The 19,355-nt window shown below is 43.2% G+C and overlaps 1 protein-coding gene across 1 annotated transcript in view; it reads right to left on the bottom strand.

Annotated features, from left to right (window-relative positions):
- Positions 1-16,291, bottom strand: part of LOC102756646 (eukaryotic translation initiation factor 2-alpha kinase 3) — a 28,230-nt gene extending 11,939 nt beyond the window's left edge. The window contains exons 1-3 of the mRNA XM_006757943.2: positions 16,131-16,291; positions 14,284-15,061; positions 9,703-9,870 (exon numbers count right to left, since the gene is read on the bottom strand). Coding sequence (XP_006758006.1) covers positions 9,703-9,870; positions 14,284-15,061; positions 16,131-16,258 — 1,074 coding nt within the window. The 5' untranslated portion in view covers positions 16,259-16,291. The remainder of the gene's footprint in view (positions 1-9,702; positions 9,871-14,283; positions 15,062-16,130) is intronic.
- Positions 16,292-19,355: the final 3,064 nt, after the last annotated feature.

Below are 19,355 nucleotides of genomic sequence, written 5' to 3'. Positions count from 1 at the left end.
AAAAGGAAATGATGAATGTTTCAGAATATTCATTAGTAATTTTTAGTTTTTCTTTATACCTTCCTGTATTTCCCATATTCCCTACATAGAGGATAGATTAACATGTAATAAGGGAAAGCCTAGTGTGGCTCAGTGACTGAGCATTGGTCCCTGAGTCAGGAGGTCACCGTTCGATTCCCAGTCAGGGCACAAAGCTGGATGGTGGGCTCAATCCCCAGGAGGGGGGTGTGCAGAGGAGGCAGCCAACTGACAATTCTTTCTTCTCCCTCTCTCTCCCTCTCTTGTTCTCTCTCTCTGAAATCAATAAAAAACATATTTAAAAAAAACATATGAAGGGGAAAATGCATTAAATACATTTAAAAAACAAATACGGCTCATGAATACACACAAAGTGACCTTTACAGAACGTCTAAAAATTAAGAAATTAAGTGCAGTTCTGAAGGGGAGCAGAATAAAAGACATTCTTTCAGAGTTTAACTAATTGTTTAACACTGAATAATACTACAACATGACCTGCGTTTCCTGCTAATTACAACAAGAACAAAGTAACTGTGGTCTCTGCTCATTAGAAAGAACCTAGAAAAATAAGAAAATTAAGAACTTTGATAAAAAAAATATTTTAAAACAATGTACAGCCTCAGAAGCTTGGGTAAGACAATGCATACAAAGTATTTTGAGAGACTTTTCAAAGCAATCCTATGTAATAAAAGCCTAGTATGCAAACTGTCCCCTCAGGTGGTTGTTTGACTGAGAGACCAGGAGTTCAACCACTCGCTATGATGTGCGCTGACCACCAGGGGGACGACAGTCAGCGATGTGCTGTGCCCTCTTGCCTGCTACCTGGGAGTGACGGGGATGGAGGTGTGGTGAGAATGCAGGGTGTCTGCCGAGCTCGCTCTCACTCCCCCTGCTACCCTCCCCCGGGATGCCAGGGCTCATGCACTGGGGAAGCCCATGCGCTCAGGTGCCGGGCGCCCATGAGGAGCCTGCCCTGCACCTGCACAGCCTCTTCTGGGTGAGCTGAGCTGCAGCTGACAGTTCCCTGTGGGTTTGCACAGGAGCTGGTCTATGAGGCCAGCTGGGAGAGAGCACGTTGACTGCCCGGCTTCCATGTGGCGCCACTGGGCGGCCGAGAGGCCCACGCTGCACCCCGGCCTGCAGCATCCAGACGTGCTCACCACCTCTCCGCGTGGAGACTTGGGCACCGTGACTCAGGCAGAGGCGGGCGCACAGGGGCATGGATGCCCAGATGCTGCCCAGGGCCCAGAGGTCAGCTGGGACCTGCCCTTCTGTGTCAGACACTCACATTTCAATCATACAGGCCTAGGGACCGACTGTACCCATGCACGAATTTCATGCACCGGGCCTCTAGTATTTTATAAAGTGACAGCTTCTATACTTAAAAATACTGAAGAATAGCCCTGGCTGCCGTGGTTCAGTGGTTAGAGCATTGGCCCGAGCACGGAAGGGTTGTGGGTTTGATTTATGATCAAAGGCATGCACCTGGGTTTCATGTTCAATCCCCGATCCCAGTTGGGGTGCAGACAGTGGCAACCAATCGATGTGTCCCTCTCACAATGGTGTTTCTCTCACTCTCCCTCCCACCTTTCCACTCTCTATAGAAATCAATAGAAAAAATATCCTAGGATGAGGATTAACAACAACAACAAAAGAATACTGAAAAATAATAAGAGGTTTATTAAGAGAATTAAGACGTCCATTTTCAACTCCCTCATTTTAACTACCATACACTGCCATGACAAAATGTCTACAGCTACCCTGGATTTTCTAATACCTTCTATAATAACAAATATGGTATCACTTTCTTCCCTTCTCCAATGGCAATGTTACTTCCAACAAACACACACTTACACATATGTATACACACATCACACACACACACACACACACACACACACACACACACACACGAAAGCCACAGCCAAAATACATACAGTCAGTCCAGCAGTGTCAAAGAGGGATGGCCATGACTACCTATGTGGTATTTTTTTCACTGACATTCACATTCACTCATCCACCAAACATTTATGTGGAATTCTAGGCACTATTTTAGGTGTTGGGGATAAAGAAAAAGAAGAGATAAGTTAGGTCCCTTCTCTGATAGATTATTATTTTAGAGGGGAAGAAAAACACTTACTTTGACAGTTAAGAATGCTATGAAAAGAATAAACAGTGGCCCTAGCTGGTTTGGCTCAGTGGATAGAGCATCTACTGACGGGTCCCAGGTTCAATTCTGGTCAAGGGTACGTGCCTGGGTTGCAGGCTCGATCCCCAGTGTGGGGCGTGCAGGAGGCAGCCGATCAGTGATTCTCTCTCATCATTGATGCTTTTGTCTCTCTCTCCCTCTCCCTTCCTCTCTGAAATCAATAAAATATATATATGTGTGTGTGTGTGTGTGTGTGTGTGTATGTATGTGTGTGTGTGTGTGTATCCTATATAATAAAAGCCTAATATGCAAATTAACCAAATGGCAGAATGACTGGTGGAACAACTGGTTGCTATGATGCATACTGACCACCAGGGGCCAGACGCTCAATGCAGGAGCTGCTCCCAGCCCGCAGGCCAGCAGATCACCCACTGGTTGCCCCACAGATCGGCCCTGATCGCCGGCCAGGCCTAGGGACCCTATCCGTGCATGAATTTCATGCACCGGGCCTCTAGTATATATATAATAAACAGTATAATGTGATAGACCCTGATAGTGAGTGGAGGGATAGTCATCTATTTCACACAGGGGTTGGGGGATGGAGACTCCATCTAGTGAGCCCTTCATACTTGCCTGAATCCAGGTAGAATGCCTTTTATTTAGTCATTCCTATTTTGTTTTCATAATACTTAAAGTGTGAAGATATATTTCTAGCCTCTTCAATAATGATGAATTTTTAAAAATGCTATTACAAATATTTTAATGTCAATTCTGATACATACCTATGTAGAAAAATCAGAAAACTCCAAAATATCTTTCAAAGCTCCTATACAGAAGCAGTGACTGTTGATACTTTATGGTTCTTCCTTCCTGCCTTTATTCACATGGAAATGAAGATGTATTTTCAGTATTTTGATATTTCATACAGTTTTCATTTCTCCTGTTGCCAGGGTCTGGCCACATCACTTGACTAAATGATATGGTGATTTAATTACTCAGGCCAATAGATTTATTCTACTCAAGCCATTTGGATACTTTTGCTTGTGAGTAATCAACTATGCATAATAAACCTCTTACGAATTACAATCTCTGCCATATGTATCATGTATTTTTTTAAATTATAACAGTAAGTTTATTTAAAAAGTCACAGAGATAGAAGAAATGGGCTCAGGAAACAAGTTACAGAAGCAAAGAAAGGGCCCTTGGAGCTTAGGAGTGAGGAAGGTAAAGGTAATGTGCCTGGGGGGAGGAGATGGGGAGGGAAAACAATCAGGACTGGGGCCGGGTGCGGCAGTGGGTGTGAGTGGGGCCGGCGTCGGAAGTGGGTGCAAGTGGGGCTGTTGCCAGCAGCAGGTGCAAGAGATGGCTGCTGGCCCTGATTGCCCACCACGAGCAGGGGAAGGTGGAAAAGCCCTGAGGGATGATCGGGACCAGCAGCCTACGCTCGCACCCGCTGATGGCACCGAGCAATTGGGCCTGGTGCTGGGCCCCAGCAGCAGGCGTGAGCAGTAGCTGCAACAGTTGTGAGCGGGGCCAACTCTGGCAGCAGGTGCAAGCACCCGGCAGGACCATGGTGCGCCGGAACAAAGAATTTTCAGTAACCACCAAAGGCTCGCCCCAATGACAGCGACCAGTGCCCTGCCTTGGTCTGGAGCCCCCGCTCACCTGCTCCACCATCCTGCCACAGCCAATGCCCACCATGTTCCGAACTCTGCTGCCTGCTGCCAATGCCCGCCATGTTCCATGCGTGCCCCCTGGTAGTCAGCACACGTCAGAGTGACAGGTTGTTTGGTTGTTCTGTTGTTCCGCTGTTCGGTCTATTTGTATATTAGGGTTTTATAGATAGAGATAGATAGGAAAGGAGTAAAGGGGGAGGCCAGCCATTATAGGCATGCCCAGTAAAGCTGGGATGCCCACAGGAAGATATCTGTCTATCCTGGGAACAGGTCACACCTGGGAACAGGTCATTGGCCAAAATGGGCATGGCCACTGCAAGGGCATGAGATTTGGGATATTTAATCCTCGAAAGGAGTTTGCTCTCTTGTGCTCTTGGTATGTTGTGCTTAACTCCTGGTTTGTGGGGCTCTCTCCCCTGAATTCTGAGCCCAACTCCTGCTCCCCTGAATTCGTCTACAAGACCCATGGCCATGTGACTGCCGCCCACCCCACCCCCCCAGCCCTGCCCCACTCCCCCCCACACACACTCAATGGACTAATGGAGTAGCCTGATGCCGAACCGGACCTGGCTGCAACATGGAACAGAAACTCTGGACACTGGCTTTGCTTCTAGCTCTACTGAAATCCCAGGTACAGTTCTTTTAAATTGGATTAAGGGAAATGGGACTTTAGAAACACAGAAAAATACTAGTAATTCCACACAAACAAAAAGTACTCATCCTCCCATGTGAGTCTCAGAAGTCTTTTTCTTGAGATATCATAAGAACCCCACCCTCAGCACCCAGTGGGGAAGAGGGTACCCCAATAAAAGAAGTATATCTTTTTTTTTTTTTAAAATATATTTTATTGAGTTTTTTACAGAGAGGAAAGGAGAGAGATAGAGAGTTAGAAACATCGATGAGAGAGAAACATCGACCAGCTGCCTCCTGCACACTCCCCACTGGGGATGTGCCCGCAACCAAGGTACATGCCCTTGACCGGAATCGAACCTGGGACCTTTCAGTCCGCAAGCCGACGCCCTATCCACTGAGCCAAACCGGTTTCGGCAAAAGAAGTATATCTTATTTTAATTCATTTATTAATAAATTAGTGGCCCGGTGCATGAAATCCATGCACGGGTGGGCGGGTCCCTCAACCCAGCTGCACCCTCTCCATTCTGGGACCCCTCAAGGGATGTCCAACTGCTGGGATCAGGCCTAAACTGGCAGTCGGACTGGCAGTTGGACATCCCTCTTGTAATCCATGACTGCTGGCTCCTAACCACTCACCTATCTGCCTGCCTGGTCACCCCTAACTGTCCTCCCCTGTCAGCCTGGTCGCCCCTAACTTCCCTCCCTGCAGACCTGGTTGCCCCTCACTGCCCTCCCCAGCTGGCCTGGTCGCTCCTAACTTCCCTCCCCTGCCAGCCTGGTCACTCCTAACTATTTTCCCCTGCCAGTCTGCTCACCCCTAACCGCCTCTGCCTTGGCCCCCACCACCATGGCTTTTTCCGGAAGGATGTCCGGAAGATGTGTGGGCTAATTAGCATATTAGTATAGATAAGTATTTGTTATATTATTCTCTACTTTTCAATATGTATTTAAAATATTCCAGAATATTTTAAGCAAATAAAAAATGGTCAAGTTGCAGAAAAATAAAAGTTTTGAAATACAACCTGGTAGGCTTGTAAGCAACAACATTTGCGTAAAAGGGCATAAGTTGCAGTCGGCAACAAAACTTGTTAGGATTGCTCGGTTAATATCCTTTTGTTGGAAAGGTGTGGTTTGGGCAAAGGAGAAAAGGAAACCAATATAAAATATACATACATATAAATATACATGCATTCTTCCCTTGCCCTCCACTTAATATTTGGCTATGGTCTTCTTTTCATGTCAACAAATTGGATGTACAGACATAATTTTTTTTTTTTTAATATATTTTATTGATTTTTTACAGAGAGGAAGGGAGAGAGATAGAGAGTTAGAAACATCGATGAGAGAGAAATATCGATCAGCTGCCTCCTGCACACCCCCCACTGGGGATGTGCCTGCGACCAAGGTACATGCCCCTGACCGGAATCGAACCTGGGACCGTTCAGTCCGCAGGCCGACGCTCCATCCACTGAGCCAAACCGGATTCGGCCAGACATAATTTTTAATGGCTACAGTGTTATCCCTGACTGATTGACATTACTATGGTTTACTTCACTAACCCTATATGGTGGAGCAGGTTGTTTCCGGTTTCCCCTGGCATCAACAACTACAGGAAACCTAACTGCTTATTTGACTGTTTACTTAGGACACATTCACAGACATGGAACTCCTGGCCCAAAGCTAATTCACTTGAATTTTGATCCACATTTCCAAACTGACTTTCTAGAAAGTGCTTCTGTTTTTAGTCCATTGGTTTTAAATCAGATTACACTCCCACAAATGGGGTAAGAGACATGGGGCGGGGCCAGCCCTGGGTGGGCCGTGGGCGGGCGGGGCAGATCGGCCATGTTCCCTCTGGTTACATCCCCGCCAGCCCTGAGTGGTAAGAGCCCCCGGTGCCCTTCCCTGTCCCCTTCCCTGGGAGGGCGGGGAGAGTGGATGGTGGGGAGACCACGTTGCCGCTCCCAGTTCTAACTCCCGAATCCCGCACGCTGTGTTACTGAGAAACGTTAGGCAGGAGGCAGGGACAGGCCACCGGGTGCGGGACCAGAAAGATCCAGGCTAGAGGGTGAAGTCCAGGGAGGCGTGGGTGGCACGGGCCGAGGGCCCTGTGTGGGTGCGGGCGTGTGTGTGTCTGTCGCTCGGGTCCACGCTCATGCACACACCCACAGACCCGCACTCCGGCTCTGCACCCTCGGCCACCAGGAACCTCCGCGGAGCCTGCTGTGAGCTCGGATGCATCTAGTCCCAGCACCAAGCAAGTCTGAGAAAGTTTCCTGGCCTGTGGGACTCAGACTGACACCCGCCTCCCTCCTCCCACCTCCTACCGCGCAGGCGGGGACAGGGAGTTCTGGGCCCCGGGTTTGAAGGCCGGCCACGCCTTTAATCGCAGCAGACCCAGTATTCCACCGCACTCTGGCTGGGGCCCAGAGATTCCAGGCCCAGTCATTTGGTCATCCCGGCCCCGCTGCCACAAGTCCCGACCCACCAGAGCCTGCTGCGTGCACAGCCTGGGCATTAGGTTGAGCCTTTGATCATTTCAGTTGTGACGGACCCTGGCTCTTTATATATTAGGACGTTCAGATACCAACTATAAATAAATCCTAGTATATTTTTCATCTAGCTTCCCTGCATGGGTAAAAGATCCATTCAAAGGGCAAAATGAGCCCTGACTAGTGTGTCTCAGTTGGTTGGAGCACCATCCCATGCACCGAAGGGTCATGGGTTCAATTCCCAGTCAGGGCACATACCTCAGTTGTGAGTTTCATCCTCAGTCAGGGCATGTGTGGGAGGAAACTGATCAATGTTTCTCTCTCACATCAATGCTTCTCTCTCTATCTCTCTCTCTCTTCTCCCCCTTTCACTTCCTCTCTCTCTAAATCCTCAGTTGAGGATTTTTTAAAAAGTGCAAAATGAATGAAGGATATTAAATTGATAGAGTAAAAAAGTTCAATAATATAGTTTTAGATTCCATAGGGCAAATGACTTTAACTATCACTTATTGAATTCTGATGTACTATCTAACAGGAATAACCACAATTCCCTGAAAATGCTATTAAAACATCCCTCCCTTTCCAACTACATATCTGTGTGAGGTCAGATTTTCTTCCTTCACTTCACACAAAATAACATATTGCAACAAACTGAATGCAAGGCAGATAGGCCAATCTAGCTCTTTTAAGTCAGATATTAAAGAGATCTGTTAAAATGTAAACAAATGCCACTCTTCTCAACAATGCTTTTTTGTTTTGGGAAATATCATAAAAATATTTTTGGGATAAGATAGGTTTAATATTATTAAATTAATAAATTTTATACATTTTTCAGTTTTAATCTCTAATATGGCAAATACTGATAAAATCCCATTAAGAAAAACTCTTGGGTTTTCAATCATATTTACATGTATAAACAGGTACTGATGCTACCATCATTAGCTAGTAATTAAAAGCAAGAGAGCAAGCGAAGTCAGACATTGGTAAGCATGGTCAACTGGGAAGCATGAGCCTGTTTGCTTCAATAGGAAGCTACAGCTTCACACCCCAAGGAATTGTAGCATTGTCCTTCCAAGGAGATTAACATTCCTACCTTCTCTCCTCTGGTACTGGATTGTATATGGAGGGGGAATAGAGGGAGATAAGCACATATGCAATGAAGTAAAAAAGGTGCAGGGGGAGATGCTTGTTCCTAGACGCCTGTCAATCTAACCTGGGAAAGGGATCATTGGACCCATCAGAAGCCTGGAAATCTTAGAAAGTTGAAAAAGTTCCTGGTTAAAATCCCAAGAGAACAAAGCGCACCATCCTGTTCTCGCTCTCGCTCTCTCTCTCTCTCTCTCTGTGACCCACATTTACCCCATTTGTTTGCATCTCTCCCGTCAGAGCATACAACTATGCATTTCTAGTGGCCACCTGGGGCCTGCTGCAGATTGCTTGGGCTCCAAAGGACTATGAAGCAGAAACTCTGGGCACTGGCTTTTGTTTTGGCCCTGCTGAAGACATGGTGGGATGTTGGGGGCCAGATGTAAGCTGACACGGTCCTTGCACCTGAAGGGGCTAGCAAGGCTGGGACCATTACCCACACAGTTTTCCCAGACTTGTTTGGATGGCAATTATCAGTAGAATAAGAGCAACCTTTGTAGAATGAGAACAGCCTTTCATGGCTTACCAAGAAGTCTGTAACTATTTACTGAGATATGCTGTACTGAGAACTTGACCTCTTCTGCTGTGTCTCTCCCTTAGAGATTAAGAGGAACAAAGAATACATTCCTCTTGACAGACCTCCTATTCAGTGTCTTATGTATAAATAGGATTGTGTGGCTAATAAACTTGCTTCAGTTCCTCGAGAGCTGTTGTCCTCCCGATCCCACTTTCCTGTCTTTCTTTCTTTTCTCAATTCCCACCTCCCTGCTCAGCCCGGCTCAACCTGTCAGGCTGGCCCTGACAGTAGGACTTTTACCATGGCAGGATGGAGGCAGGTGGGACATGGGGAAGCTAGGAGGGGAACTCTTTTGATTTTGCATCAGAATAAAAAACCATCCTGCCACAACACAATCTCCCCTGCATGGGTTCTTAAAATGCTTTTCTCGAAATCCCTGTTTCCCACCCACAACACTGAGACCACAAAATTTGAGAATGGCTGATTTAAGCATAAATAAGCTTGTGAATATCATTATCTTGGTGGTGACTGGGCATGCTATTCTGAAGCCCCTCAGGACAGTCTGCTCCCACCACTCTTCCAGGCTCTGTCCTGTCCTGTTCTGTGGGAGACTCAGCATCCACAAACAAGATATTCCAGCCTTTATCTGCTGCCACAGTACATTCTGGCAGTTGCCTGTGAATTACTATAGAGGACAGCTCAGTGCAGTACCTCTGGCTCTAATTCATTTGAAAACAGTTCCTACACCATTTACACAAGGTGAACTGGAGTTAAGTATGGGAGGGGTTCAAAGTCTCTATAAATTTCTGGTTGCTGTTAGGTTATGGTTTAAAGGGTGAGCATGTTTTACGCATTGTGTTTGTTTTTAATCCATCCCCAATGCAAGTTGTAGAAACTGTCCCCTAGCTGTACTGCATGTGGAACTCTACTACCAGTTTTCATACTTTTCAGATTTCATTTTATTGGGTATTTTAAGTAGAACATAGATGGAGATTCATGGGACATATCTAGCTTGCTGTCATATTAACTAAAAATCTGTTTTTAATTAAGAAGGAAAACAAAAACACTCACCTGTTCTGGGCTCATATACAGTTTGGTCCCCACTTGTCCCGTGTGCCGGGCATATGCTGGCATTGGGGTCAGAACCATCGGCTCGTCCTCGTCCTGGTCCATTGCTGTCACTAATCCAAAGTCTCCAACCTTGACCACATCGTCCATTGTAAAGAATATGTTGGAAGGCTGGAAAAAAATAAAACAGACAAAAGCACAATGGATGTATACAGAAAAGGAAAGTGAAGGGAATTTATTAAAATGACAACAGAAAATAAATACAAGGAACTAGATATTCTCAGGTATGTTTCCCTTTAAAATGAGTTGATATGAAAATACCACTGATCCTTCCATGCTGGACAAGTGCTGTGAGTAAAGAAAAGCTAGCATAGGGATCAGCATTTATATTTAGCCATTTAGCGCATGAATGAACAAACAGCATCTACTTAAACACGTAGAGACTCACATTACCTAGGGCCCAAGGTATTTAATGCTCAGTCTTATTATTCTATATGTTCTCCCCCAGGCAAGCTTCTCTACATTTATAACTGAAGTGATGACTATAATAATAGTAACAATACTATCAAATGCATATATAGCACTTAAAATGTCAGGAGCCAGTCTAAGCTGGTTACTACTATTAACTCATGCAATACTCACAGCCCTATTAATTCTATTAGTCTTTCATTTTACAGACATGCAAACTGAGGCCCAGAGAAGTTAGGTAAACTGCCCAATGTTATCCAGGTAGTAAGTGGTGGAGCAGGGATTCAAACTCAGGCAGTCTGGTTCCATGAGAAGAGGATGTCTGCTTCAATACCACAGGTCCAGCATTTAGTATAGCATGTGCCTTATGATAGCTAATCACCACTGTTTGATAAATGAATAAAACAGACTGATTTTGGGTTTATGTCCAAGAGGGAAAAAGCAGGCTATCACAGAGAATAAGAGCTCTTAATTGCAACCAATGCTGCCTCTTCTAATATCCACATGCTCTCATGTATTCCAAGGCTGCTGGTCTGAGTTATAAACTCTCACATGCAACTGCTGAAGAGAGAGAGCGCTAACCAAGTTTCTCATGGTCCTTAAACTCAAGTCCGCTACATGAACTCTATCATCTTCCTTCAGAGCCTACTCTCACCCCTGCTAACAGGATCACCATTTAGAGCCTTAAAATGAGGGAAAGATAGCCACTTAGCTCAGGAAATTGTATTTCCTCAGGCTTCAAATCCTGCCAGACAAGTAATACTTTATTCCCAAACTCTAAAATGCTATTAGACAGTTGTGACTTTGAAGCAATGATGTTATTGCACATAACCAAAATCTATGGTAATAACCTCCTGCTCGCCCACAAATGACCTTGTGAGAGAGCTGCCTTTAATTTTACTGCTCCTGTCCTCCCATCATCTGGTGTTATTACTGAACACTGTAATAGACTTCATTTTTTTTTTTTTAATTTTTAGGCTTTCCAGCATCTATCCCTCTGCACTTCACCAGAAGCATCCTGACTGGACTTCGGGAACCCTTCCCAACTGTGCAGCAACCCATGACTGCACATCCTGAGGATGCATAAATCATCAGCATAATCCTATCCCCAGACCGGGATACTGGTTTAGGAATGGGTATATGTCCTTGACTTTTCAGTTAGGAGGAAACTCAGGACTTCTGGTCAATGGTAGGGAAGAGATGGCTAAATGGCTAAATGGTATTTAGCCCTATCTCATCACTCCAAAAGACTTAAAATGTGCAGTCCACTAATAGTGGCAGCTGTCCTGAGAGTGTGAAGGGAAAGCCTGCCTGAAAGTGGAAAAAAGAAACAGGGCAAGGAGAGGGGAGACCTTATTCTGGCCACATCACTGAAACTTTACTTGAATCTTGGACAGTTCAGTTACATGAGCCAATACATTTCATTTCTGATTAAATTGTTATAAGTGCTTTTGATTGCAAACAAGAGAATAATAAAAAAAAAGTTATATGAGCATATAGAATGCATCAGGCATTGTGTTAAGGATTTAATAGGTGAAAAGACATGGCTTCTGCCCCTTTGGAAACCAGGGGATAAATAATACAACTGTGATGAGGATTATGAAGGAGAAACACCAGGTTCTGTGAGAACACTGTGTATTTAAGCAACTGAGAAAAACCTAGTGCAACTTGAGTAAAGGGAAGATTAGAAGTCAGTTGGAAGAATCAGGGGCAGCGAGTGCTGAATGACAAAAATGTGACCAAAATATAAAAAGGGGAGAGGGCTTAAGAGGTTTCACAGTGAGCTCAAAGACTTAGGTCAGAATGGACAGGACACAGAGCTTTTTGACTAAGAATAAAATTATTGGGAGAATTTCTTTCTGGTTCACTAGAAATTTTTAAGAGAAATTCATCTTTACAAAAGAATACTTTTTTGATATCTAGGAAAACTAGAGAAAATTAATTTTCTTGAAATTTTTTTAGTGCACAAAGAAATACAAGAAAAACCTTTAGACAACATTGTAGCATTAAACAAATATTCACCAATCCTATAAATTAAAAGGCTAATATGCAAATCAACCGAAAGGTAGAACAACTGCTCAGTATGACACGCACTGACCACCAGGGGACAGACGCTCAACACAGGGGCTGCCTGCTGGTGGTCAGTGCACTCCCACAAGGGGAGCACTGCTCAGCCAGAAACCGGGTTCATGGCTGGCAAGTGCAGTGACGGTGGTGGGAGCCTCTCTCACCTCCGCAGCACTAAGGATGTCCGACTGCCAGCTTGGGCCCACGAGTGGGCCTAAGCCATCAGTTGGACATTCCTTGAGGGCTCCCGGACTGCAAGAGGGCGCAGGCCGAGCTGAGGGCTCCCCATGACCAAGTGCACAAATTTCGTGCACCGGGCCTCTAGTACCTCATACACACTGTAAAATCAGCAGAATATTCAAAATTAGTAAGAACACAATTACATGGCTTTCAACGTAACATTTTGGTTGTACAGTAAGTGTTCAGTACAAGAAGAATGTGCACATTAGATAACCAGTTCCTACCAAATGATAAAACTGTACCCATATTCCAATAGCCAACACTCACTCAAGTTAGGGGCATCTAACCTCATGGAAGTTGTCTTCTCCCCTCCAACCAAAACCAACCATCTCTGAACTTCTCACTCATGCAGAATGATTCCTGGCAATTAGTTCTGGCCACATCCAGAGTGTGCTGATTAGGTATAATTCAACAACAATTACTTTGGAAAATAGGAATTATTTCTAATTTGAGTTCCTATTATTCCAAACTCTTAAAAACATATTCAAAGATTTAAAAACCCACTGCTGACTTTAAAAAGAAAATTACTCATCCAAATAGCTACTTTGGTGCCTGAAACAAGTTTGTGGTTACATAAAACAAAACTGAAAATACCTAAAATGAGTCCAAATCTCAAGAATTTAAGCAATTTCCATCAGAAAAATATTTATGTATTCACTACACATCTATGTTTACTATGATCACTATGAGCATATGGAATATGGCAGAAATTAGATCTTAAAAGTTCCATAGAGGTATTTCAGAAGCATACACTGAAGACACACTGCATGTTCTAGTAGGAATCTTTGATAATGCAGCATACTGCATGGCTACAATATTCATTACTGAAATAGAATCAAAGGTGTTAGAGCTGCAAACATCATGTGACTAACCATTCGCCACCTTTTATCATCCAGCTTCTCACCTCCTTCCCCAAAACCTGAACAGCTCAGGAACAGGGGCAAAAAGAATGGCAACTGGCCCTAATTCAGAGCTGGCTAATGAAGGGACCTCTGGCTCTCCTTCCACTTGAGCCCTTTCAGTGTGCTACTTCAGGATCCTACGGGAATCTGTGCCAGGGTTACTCAAAGCCATAGAAAATGGTATTGAATTTTACATAAGATATTTTTTCTTCAGAAGATTGGGAATGCTTTTTACTGTAAAACAAACATAAACTTATTATAAAGAACTCATGATTTGCCTGAGATCTTTTTTATTTTTTAAATATAATTTTATTGATTTCAGAGAGGAAGGGAGAGGGAGAGAGAGATAAGAGATCAAGCTTACAACCTGGGTATGTGCCCTGACCAGGAATCGAACCACGACTTTTGTTTCAACAGCCTGTACTTAGGTTGTTTAAAGAGATTTAGAGATCTTCCTCTTGTGTACAGGGTCAACTCCATGGGCATATGTGACCAGTGCGGTCACTCACACAGGGCTCCCTGCTCAAAACAGTTCAGTGCTTGGGGTTTAATTTTTTGTAACCACTGCCTTGAAATTCCATTTATTTATTTTTTAAATATAATTTTATTGATTTCAGAGAGGAAGGGAGAGGGAGAGAGAGATAAGAGATCAAGCTTACAACCTGGGTATGTGCCCTGACCAGGAATCGAACCACGACCTCCTGGTTCATAGGTCAATGCTCAACCATAGGGCCTGCCTGAGTTTTTTAAATCATGAGATTTCTTATTTTTACATTTCCAGATCTCTGCTCCCAATGCCTTCACTCTCCTCCACTCTTAGGGTACTTCCATTAAAAAGTGACAAATACTGCAAGTACTGCATAAAACGTCAGCTTGAAACCCGTGGATGAGGTTCCATAGTACCAACCTTGAGGTCTCTGTGCATGAGCCCCTTACTGTGCAGGAACTCCACCGCCTCTGCGATCTGCAGGAAGATGTGCAGGCACGTGTCCCACCCTCTTTCCTCCATGCTGCACCGGCTGTTCATCCAGTCCTTTAGGTTCTCTTTTCTGCACAGCTGCATCTGAATGTAAAGATACACCTTTGGGGAACTGGGCTGCAGCTTTTCTGCAGTGTTTTTAGTGAGATCTAGACTTAAAGTGGTTGGTCTTGAAAGAGAAATAGACAAACTAGGTTCCGAAGATTTGCTACTGGAATGCTTGGCAGCAGTTAGTTTATTAGCATAATGGTTGCCAATGTGCAATTGGTTAGCTTTGGGCTCTTCTTTACTGGATGCATTATCACAGCCTGAATCTTCAAATACTATGGAAGAGGAGGTTCTCTCCCTGGACTTCACATAAGGAGAAGCTTCGGAGGGACAAAGTTCAAAGGAGTGCCCCTCTTCACTGCCTTCCATCGTGCCATCTTCAACATCACAGTCTGTGAGGCAGCTGTCCTGGAGGTTGTACACTGCACCCACTGACGCACTGGTGTCTCCAAGGCCTAGTCCTGAAAATTCCAGTGGAGAGAAGTTGCTCTCAGATGAACCTGTCTGACCACAGGAAATCCCTACTGAAAAAGACCTGCTTCTTTGTGGCGAAGGAGCTATGATTTCAATATGTTCCTTTGTAGAGAAAGGATCCATTCTGCGTATTTTAACCGATGGTGCATCCATTGGACTGGGAGAGCTGAGTGGCCAGTCTGTGCTAAAAGTGGGAGAAATACAAAAGGATGAGAGTAAACAAGTGTTGATTAAATTATGTGAAATACACCCTTTGTTTTAAAAGCTTCAACTATAATAAAGCCAGTTACCAAAACACAAGCCATGTACAGATTAAAATGAAAACATGCTACGAGACAAAGAACATCACATCATATCCATTCCTTCTAAAAAGCTTAATTTAAGACATTAATTTATATTTGGAACCATTATCTGGGATTGTCACACAGGCATTGTCACAGCCTTTACGTACAACACACAGCAGTGAAGGAAAACCAAGGGCAGGAACCCTTGGTGGCCGTGACTCTGAAGCCCCGGTCCCATCAGGGCCGAAGCTCACAGGCCTGGAGACAAGAGGCCACTTCACGGATTCCTTGCATGGTCTGGCTATACCACGTGTCACTGTAGCAAGTGTTGTGTCCTACTTTAAGGCAGGAATTTTATTCCACCTGATTGGTAAACGGTCTATTTGCAATTTGTTTCCTCTTTGTTCTCATTTAGTAGTTTTTAAAAGGCCCTTACCTCTTCCACAGCACATTTTACATAAGAATTATCTTCAGGTTGCACAAGTTTATGTATTTTTAACTGCAAACAATTAAATGCTACTTTAAAAAGGAGTTGCAAATTGTTAAGTACTAAAAATGGAATAAAAAATTTTAAATATGTAGACAGCCTAGCTGGTGCGGCTGAGTGGTTGAGCATCAACCCATGAACTAGGAGGTCACAATTAGATTCAGGGCATATGTCTGGGTTGCGGGCTTGCTCTCCAGTAGGGGGCGTGCAGGAGGTAGCTGATAAATGTTTTTCTCTTATCATTGATGTTTCTATCTCTCTCTCTCTCTCTTCCTTCCCTTTCCTCTCGGAAATCAATAAAAACATATAAAAAAAGAAAATAAATAAAATACGTAGACGAAAGCATATAATAGCTCATTGAGAAAGGATTTACAGTGGTAAACTCCTAGTGAATTACAATTCATAGAGTCCTATGACATTACAACAGAATGGACAGCTATAATCAACAAATGACCGTTTCTCTGCTCAACACATAAACACACCTGAAAGATCCATGCATTGAGACATCTGACCATGGTGAGCGTATCAGGTAAACAGGGGAGACAGGATGGGAAGGATAAAGATAAGAGTTGCAGACCCAATCAGGCACTTGGAGGGCCCCAGCTGACATACTACCAGTGAAGGGTAATGGTGGGAGGGGCTCCCACAGGGCACACTGAAAAGGCAGAGACAGCAATGGAGGCTAGGCCAGCACACATGAGGATGAGCCCAGGGTCGGGGCAGAGAAACAGTGCAACAGGTGGCAGCACTCCAAACCCATCATCATCAGACAGAGGATTCCAGATTCAGGAACCTGCCCACTGGTCCTCCTCTGGCCTACCAGCAGTAAAATCCTCACTCGGCAGATCACCAAAGGTCAGGAAAAACTTTCCAGTCTAAGTGGTCTTATACTCATTGCAGCTAAACCCATCAAAAAGAAAAAAGCCATAGATACCTGAACCTATTTCCCCCTCCAGATGCTCCCCACAAATCCTGTAGGCCCTGGTAGTAGCATTGTCCACTCAGATCGGCTCCACCTGCAACTTCTTGCTACAGAGAGAAGGCAGTGGAAACAAGGCCAAGAGACTTATAGAGACCCATCACATCCCACCACAGGGGTGGTGCCTGGAGACCAGGGCAACCGCTTCATAAGGGCATCGCCCACCTCCTCAGAAATATGGGCTTTTTCACAGCCAAGGCCACACTACCCTATAGATAACCTTAAAGACAGGTAAGAAAAATTAAAACTTGTGCTTCAGCACCACCTTCTGGAAAACAAAAGAAAGACATCTACTTATCAACCTGCTGCTAAACAGTAGAGTAAAATACTTAAAAAAAAAAAAAAGATTTCACTTCCATAAATTCCAAGGCAGAAAAATAATCTATCAATCACAACAAATAACCAAGGTAACAAAGAAGTTCAGAAAGAAAATGAAAAATCTCCAGAAAATAAACTTCAAGACTTGGAAGTCGATGATTTAAGTGACAGAGAATTCAAGATTGCAGGTCTGAAAAATCTCAACGAGATACAAGAAAACTCAGAGGAGTAATTCAAAGAGCACAGAAATAAAGTCAACAGATAAAAAAGAGTCCCTCACCAAAGAGACTGAAACTATAAAAAAAAAAAAAAAAGAACCAATCAGAAATTTTTAATCTGAAGAACTCAGTAAAAATCTAGAACTGAGCTCTAGCTGGTTTGGCTCAGTGGATAGAGCATCAGCCCACAGACTGAAGGATCCCAGGTTGATTCCGGTCAAGGGGACATGCTCTGGTTGTGGACTCGATCCCCAGTAGCGGGGTGTGCAGGAAGCAGCCGATCAATGATTCTCATCATTGATGTTTCTCTTTCCATCTCCCTTCCTCTCCGAAATCAATAAAAAATATATTTTAAAAAATCCAGAACTGAGACACATAACGTAAAAAGAGAGGAAAGAGAGGATAAAATCATAGAATAACAGGAACACAAGGATTAAAAAACAAAACAAAATGGAGACCCAGAACTACCAGAAAACAAAAGATAAAATGGAGATAGGATAGCTTCATACATCTATAATCACCCTAAATGTAAATGGACTGAACTCACCAATTAAAGGCACAGAGTAGTGGGATGGTTTGTTTTGTTTTGTTTTTTAAAAACACCCAACTATATATGCTTGCTGTTTTTAGGAGACACATTTCAACTGCAAAGACAAACATAGATTCAAAGAGAAGGGGTGCAAGATGATACTCAAGCAAATGGCATCCAGAAGAAAGCAGGCGTAGCCATAATTATATCAGACAAAATAGATTTCAAGATAAAAAAGGTAACAAGAGACAAAGATGGACATTTTATAAAGATGAAGGAGACAATACATCAAGAAGACACAATGTTTATTAATAAGTATGCATTCAACCTGGAGGCACCAAAATATATAAAGCAACTACTAACAGAACTAAAGGGAGAAACTGATAAAAATACAATTATAATAGGGGAACTAAAACCCCACTGAGAACAATGGGTAGAGCATCCAAACAGAAAATCAAAACAGCTTTAAATAACACATTAAACCAAATGAACATAATCAATATTTACAGAGCTTTTCATCCTAGAACACCAGATTATACATTCTTCTCTAGTGCACAGAGAACATTCTCAAGGATAGATCGACCATATTATGTTGGGGCACAAAACTAATTTCAACAAATTTAAGAAGACTGAAATTATACTAAGCATATTCTCTGACAATAACAATTTGAAACTGGAAATCAACTGCTAAAAGGAAGCTGAGAAAACCACAAACATGTGGACATTAAACAACATGATACTAAACAACTACTGAGTAAAAGAAGAAATAAAAGGAGAGCTCAAAAGATACACAGAGTCAAATGAGAATGACAATAAGAAACATCAAAATCTGGGGGATGGAGCAAAAGCAGTAATACAATAAAAGTTTATAGCATTACAGGCCTACCACAAGAAACAAGAAAAATCTCAAATAAACAACCTAACATTTCACCTTAAAGGAATAGAAAAATAACAAAGCTGAAAGCCAGTAGAAGTAAGGAAATAAAAATTAGAGCAGAATTAAACAGAAAACAAAAGACAATAGAAAAATAATGCAAGAACCGATTCTTTAAAAGAATTAATAAAATTGACAAACCTCTAACTATAGATGCAAAAATCACTGACAAAAGAGAAAAGTCTCAAACAAACAAAATCATAAATTAAAGAGAAGTTACAACAGACACTACAGAAATACAAAAGACTATACAAGCACACCACGAAAGGTTGTACATCATCAAATTCAATAACCTAGAATAAATGGACAAGTTCTTGGGACTATATAAACTTCCTACACTGAATCATGAAGAACTGGAAATTCTAAACAGACTGAATTAAAACAGTCATCAAAAACTGTCCAAAAATAAAAGTCTATGACTAGATAGCTTCACTAGTGAATTCCACCAAACCTTCAAAGAAGATTTATTACATATCCTCCTCATACACTTCCAAAAATTTGGAAAAGAGGCAAAAATTCCTACCTCATTTTATGAAGCTAAAAATATTACTCTGATTCCAAAATCTGGCAAGGATACCACACACACAAATTATAGACCAATATCTCTGATAAAAACAGACGCAAAAACCCTAAACAAAACACTAACAAATCTATTTATATAAAAACCCTGGGTGTAACATCACGACCGACCAAAGCTCAACCAACAGGAAGGAAGTCAGTCCTGAAGGG

Source organism: Myotis davidii, unplaced genomic scaffold, assembly GCF_000327345.1.
Source record: "Myotis davidii unplaced genomic scaffold, ASM32734v1 scaffold2055, whole genome shotgun sequence".
Classification (NCBI taxonomy): Eukaryota; Metazoa; Chordata; class Mammalia; order Chiroptera; family Vespertilionidae; genus Myotis; species Myotis davidii.
The sequence above is the reverse complement of the archived record's forward strand: the minus strand, read 5'-3'. Positions and strand labels throughout refer to the sequence as shown.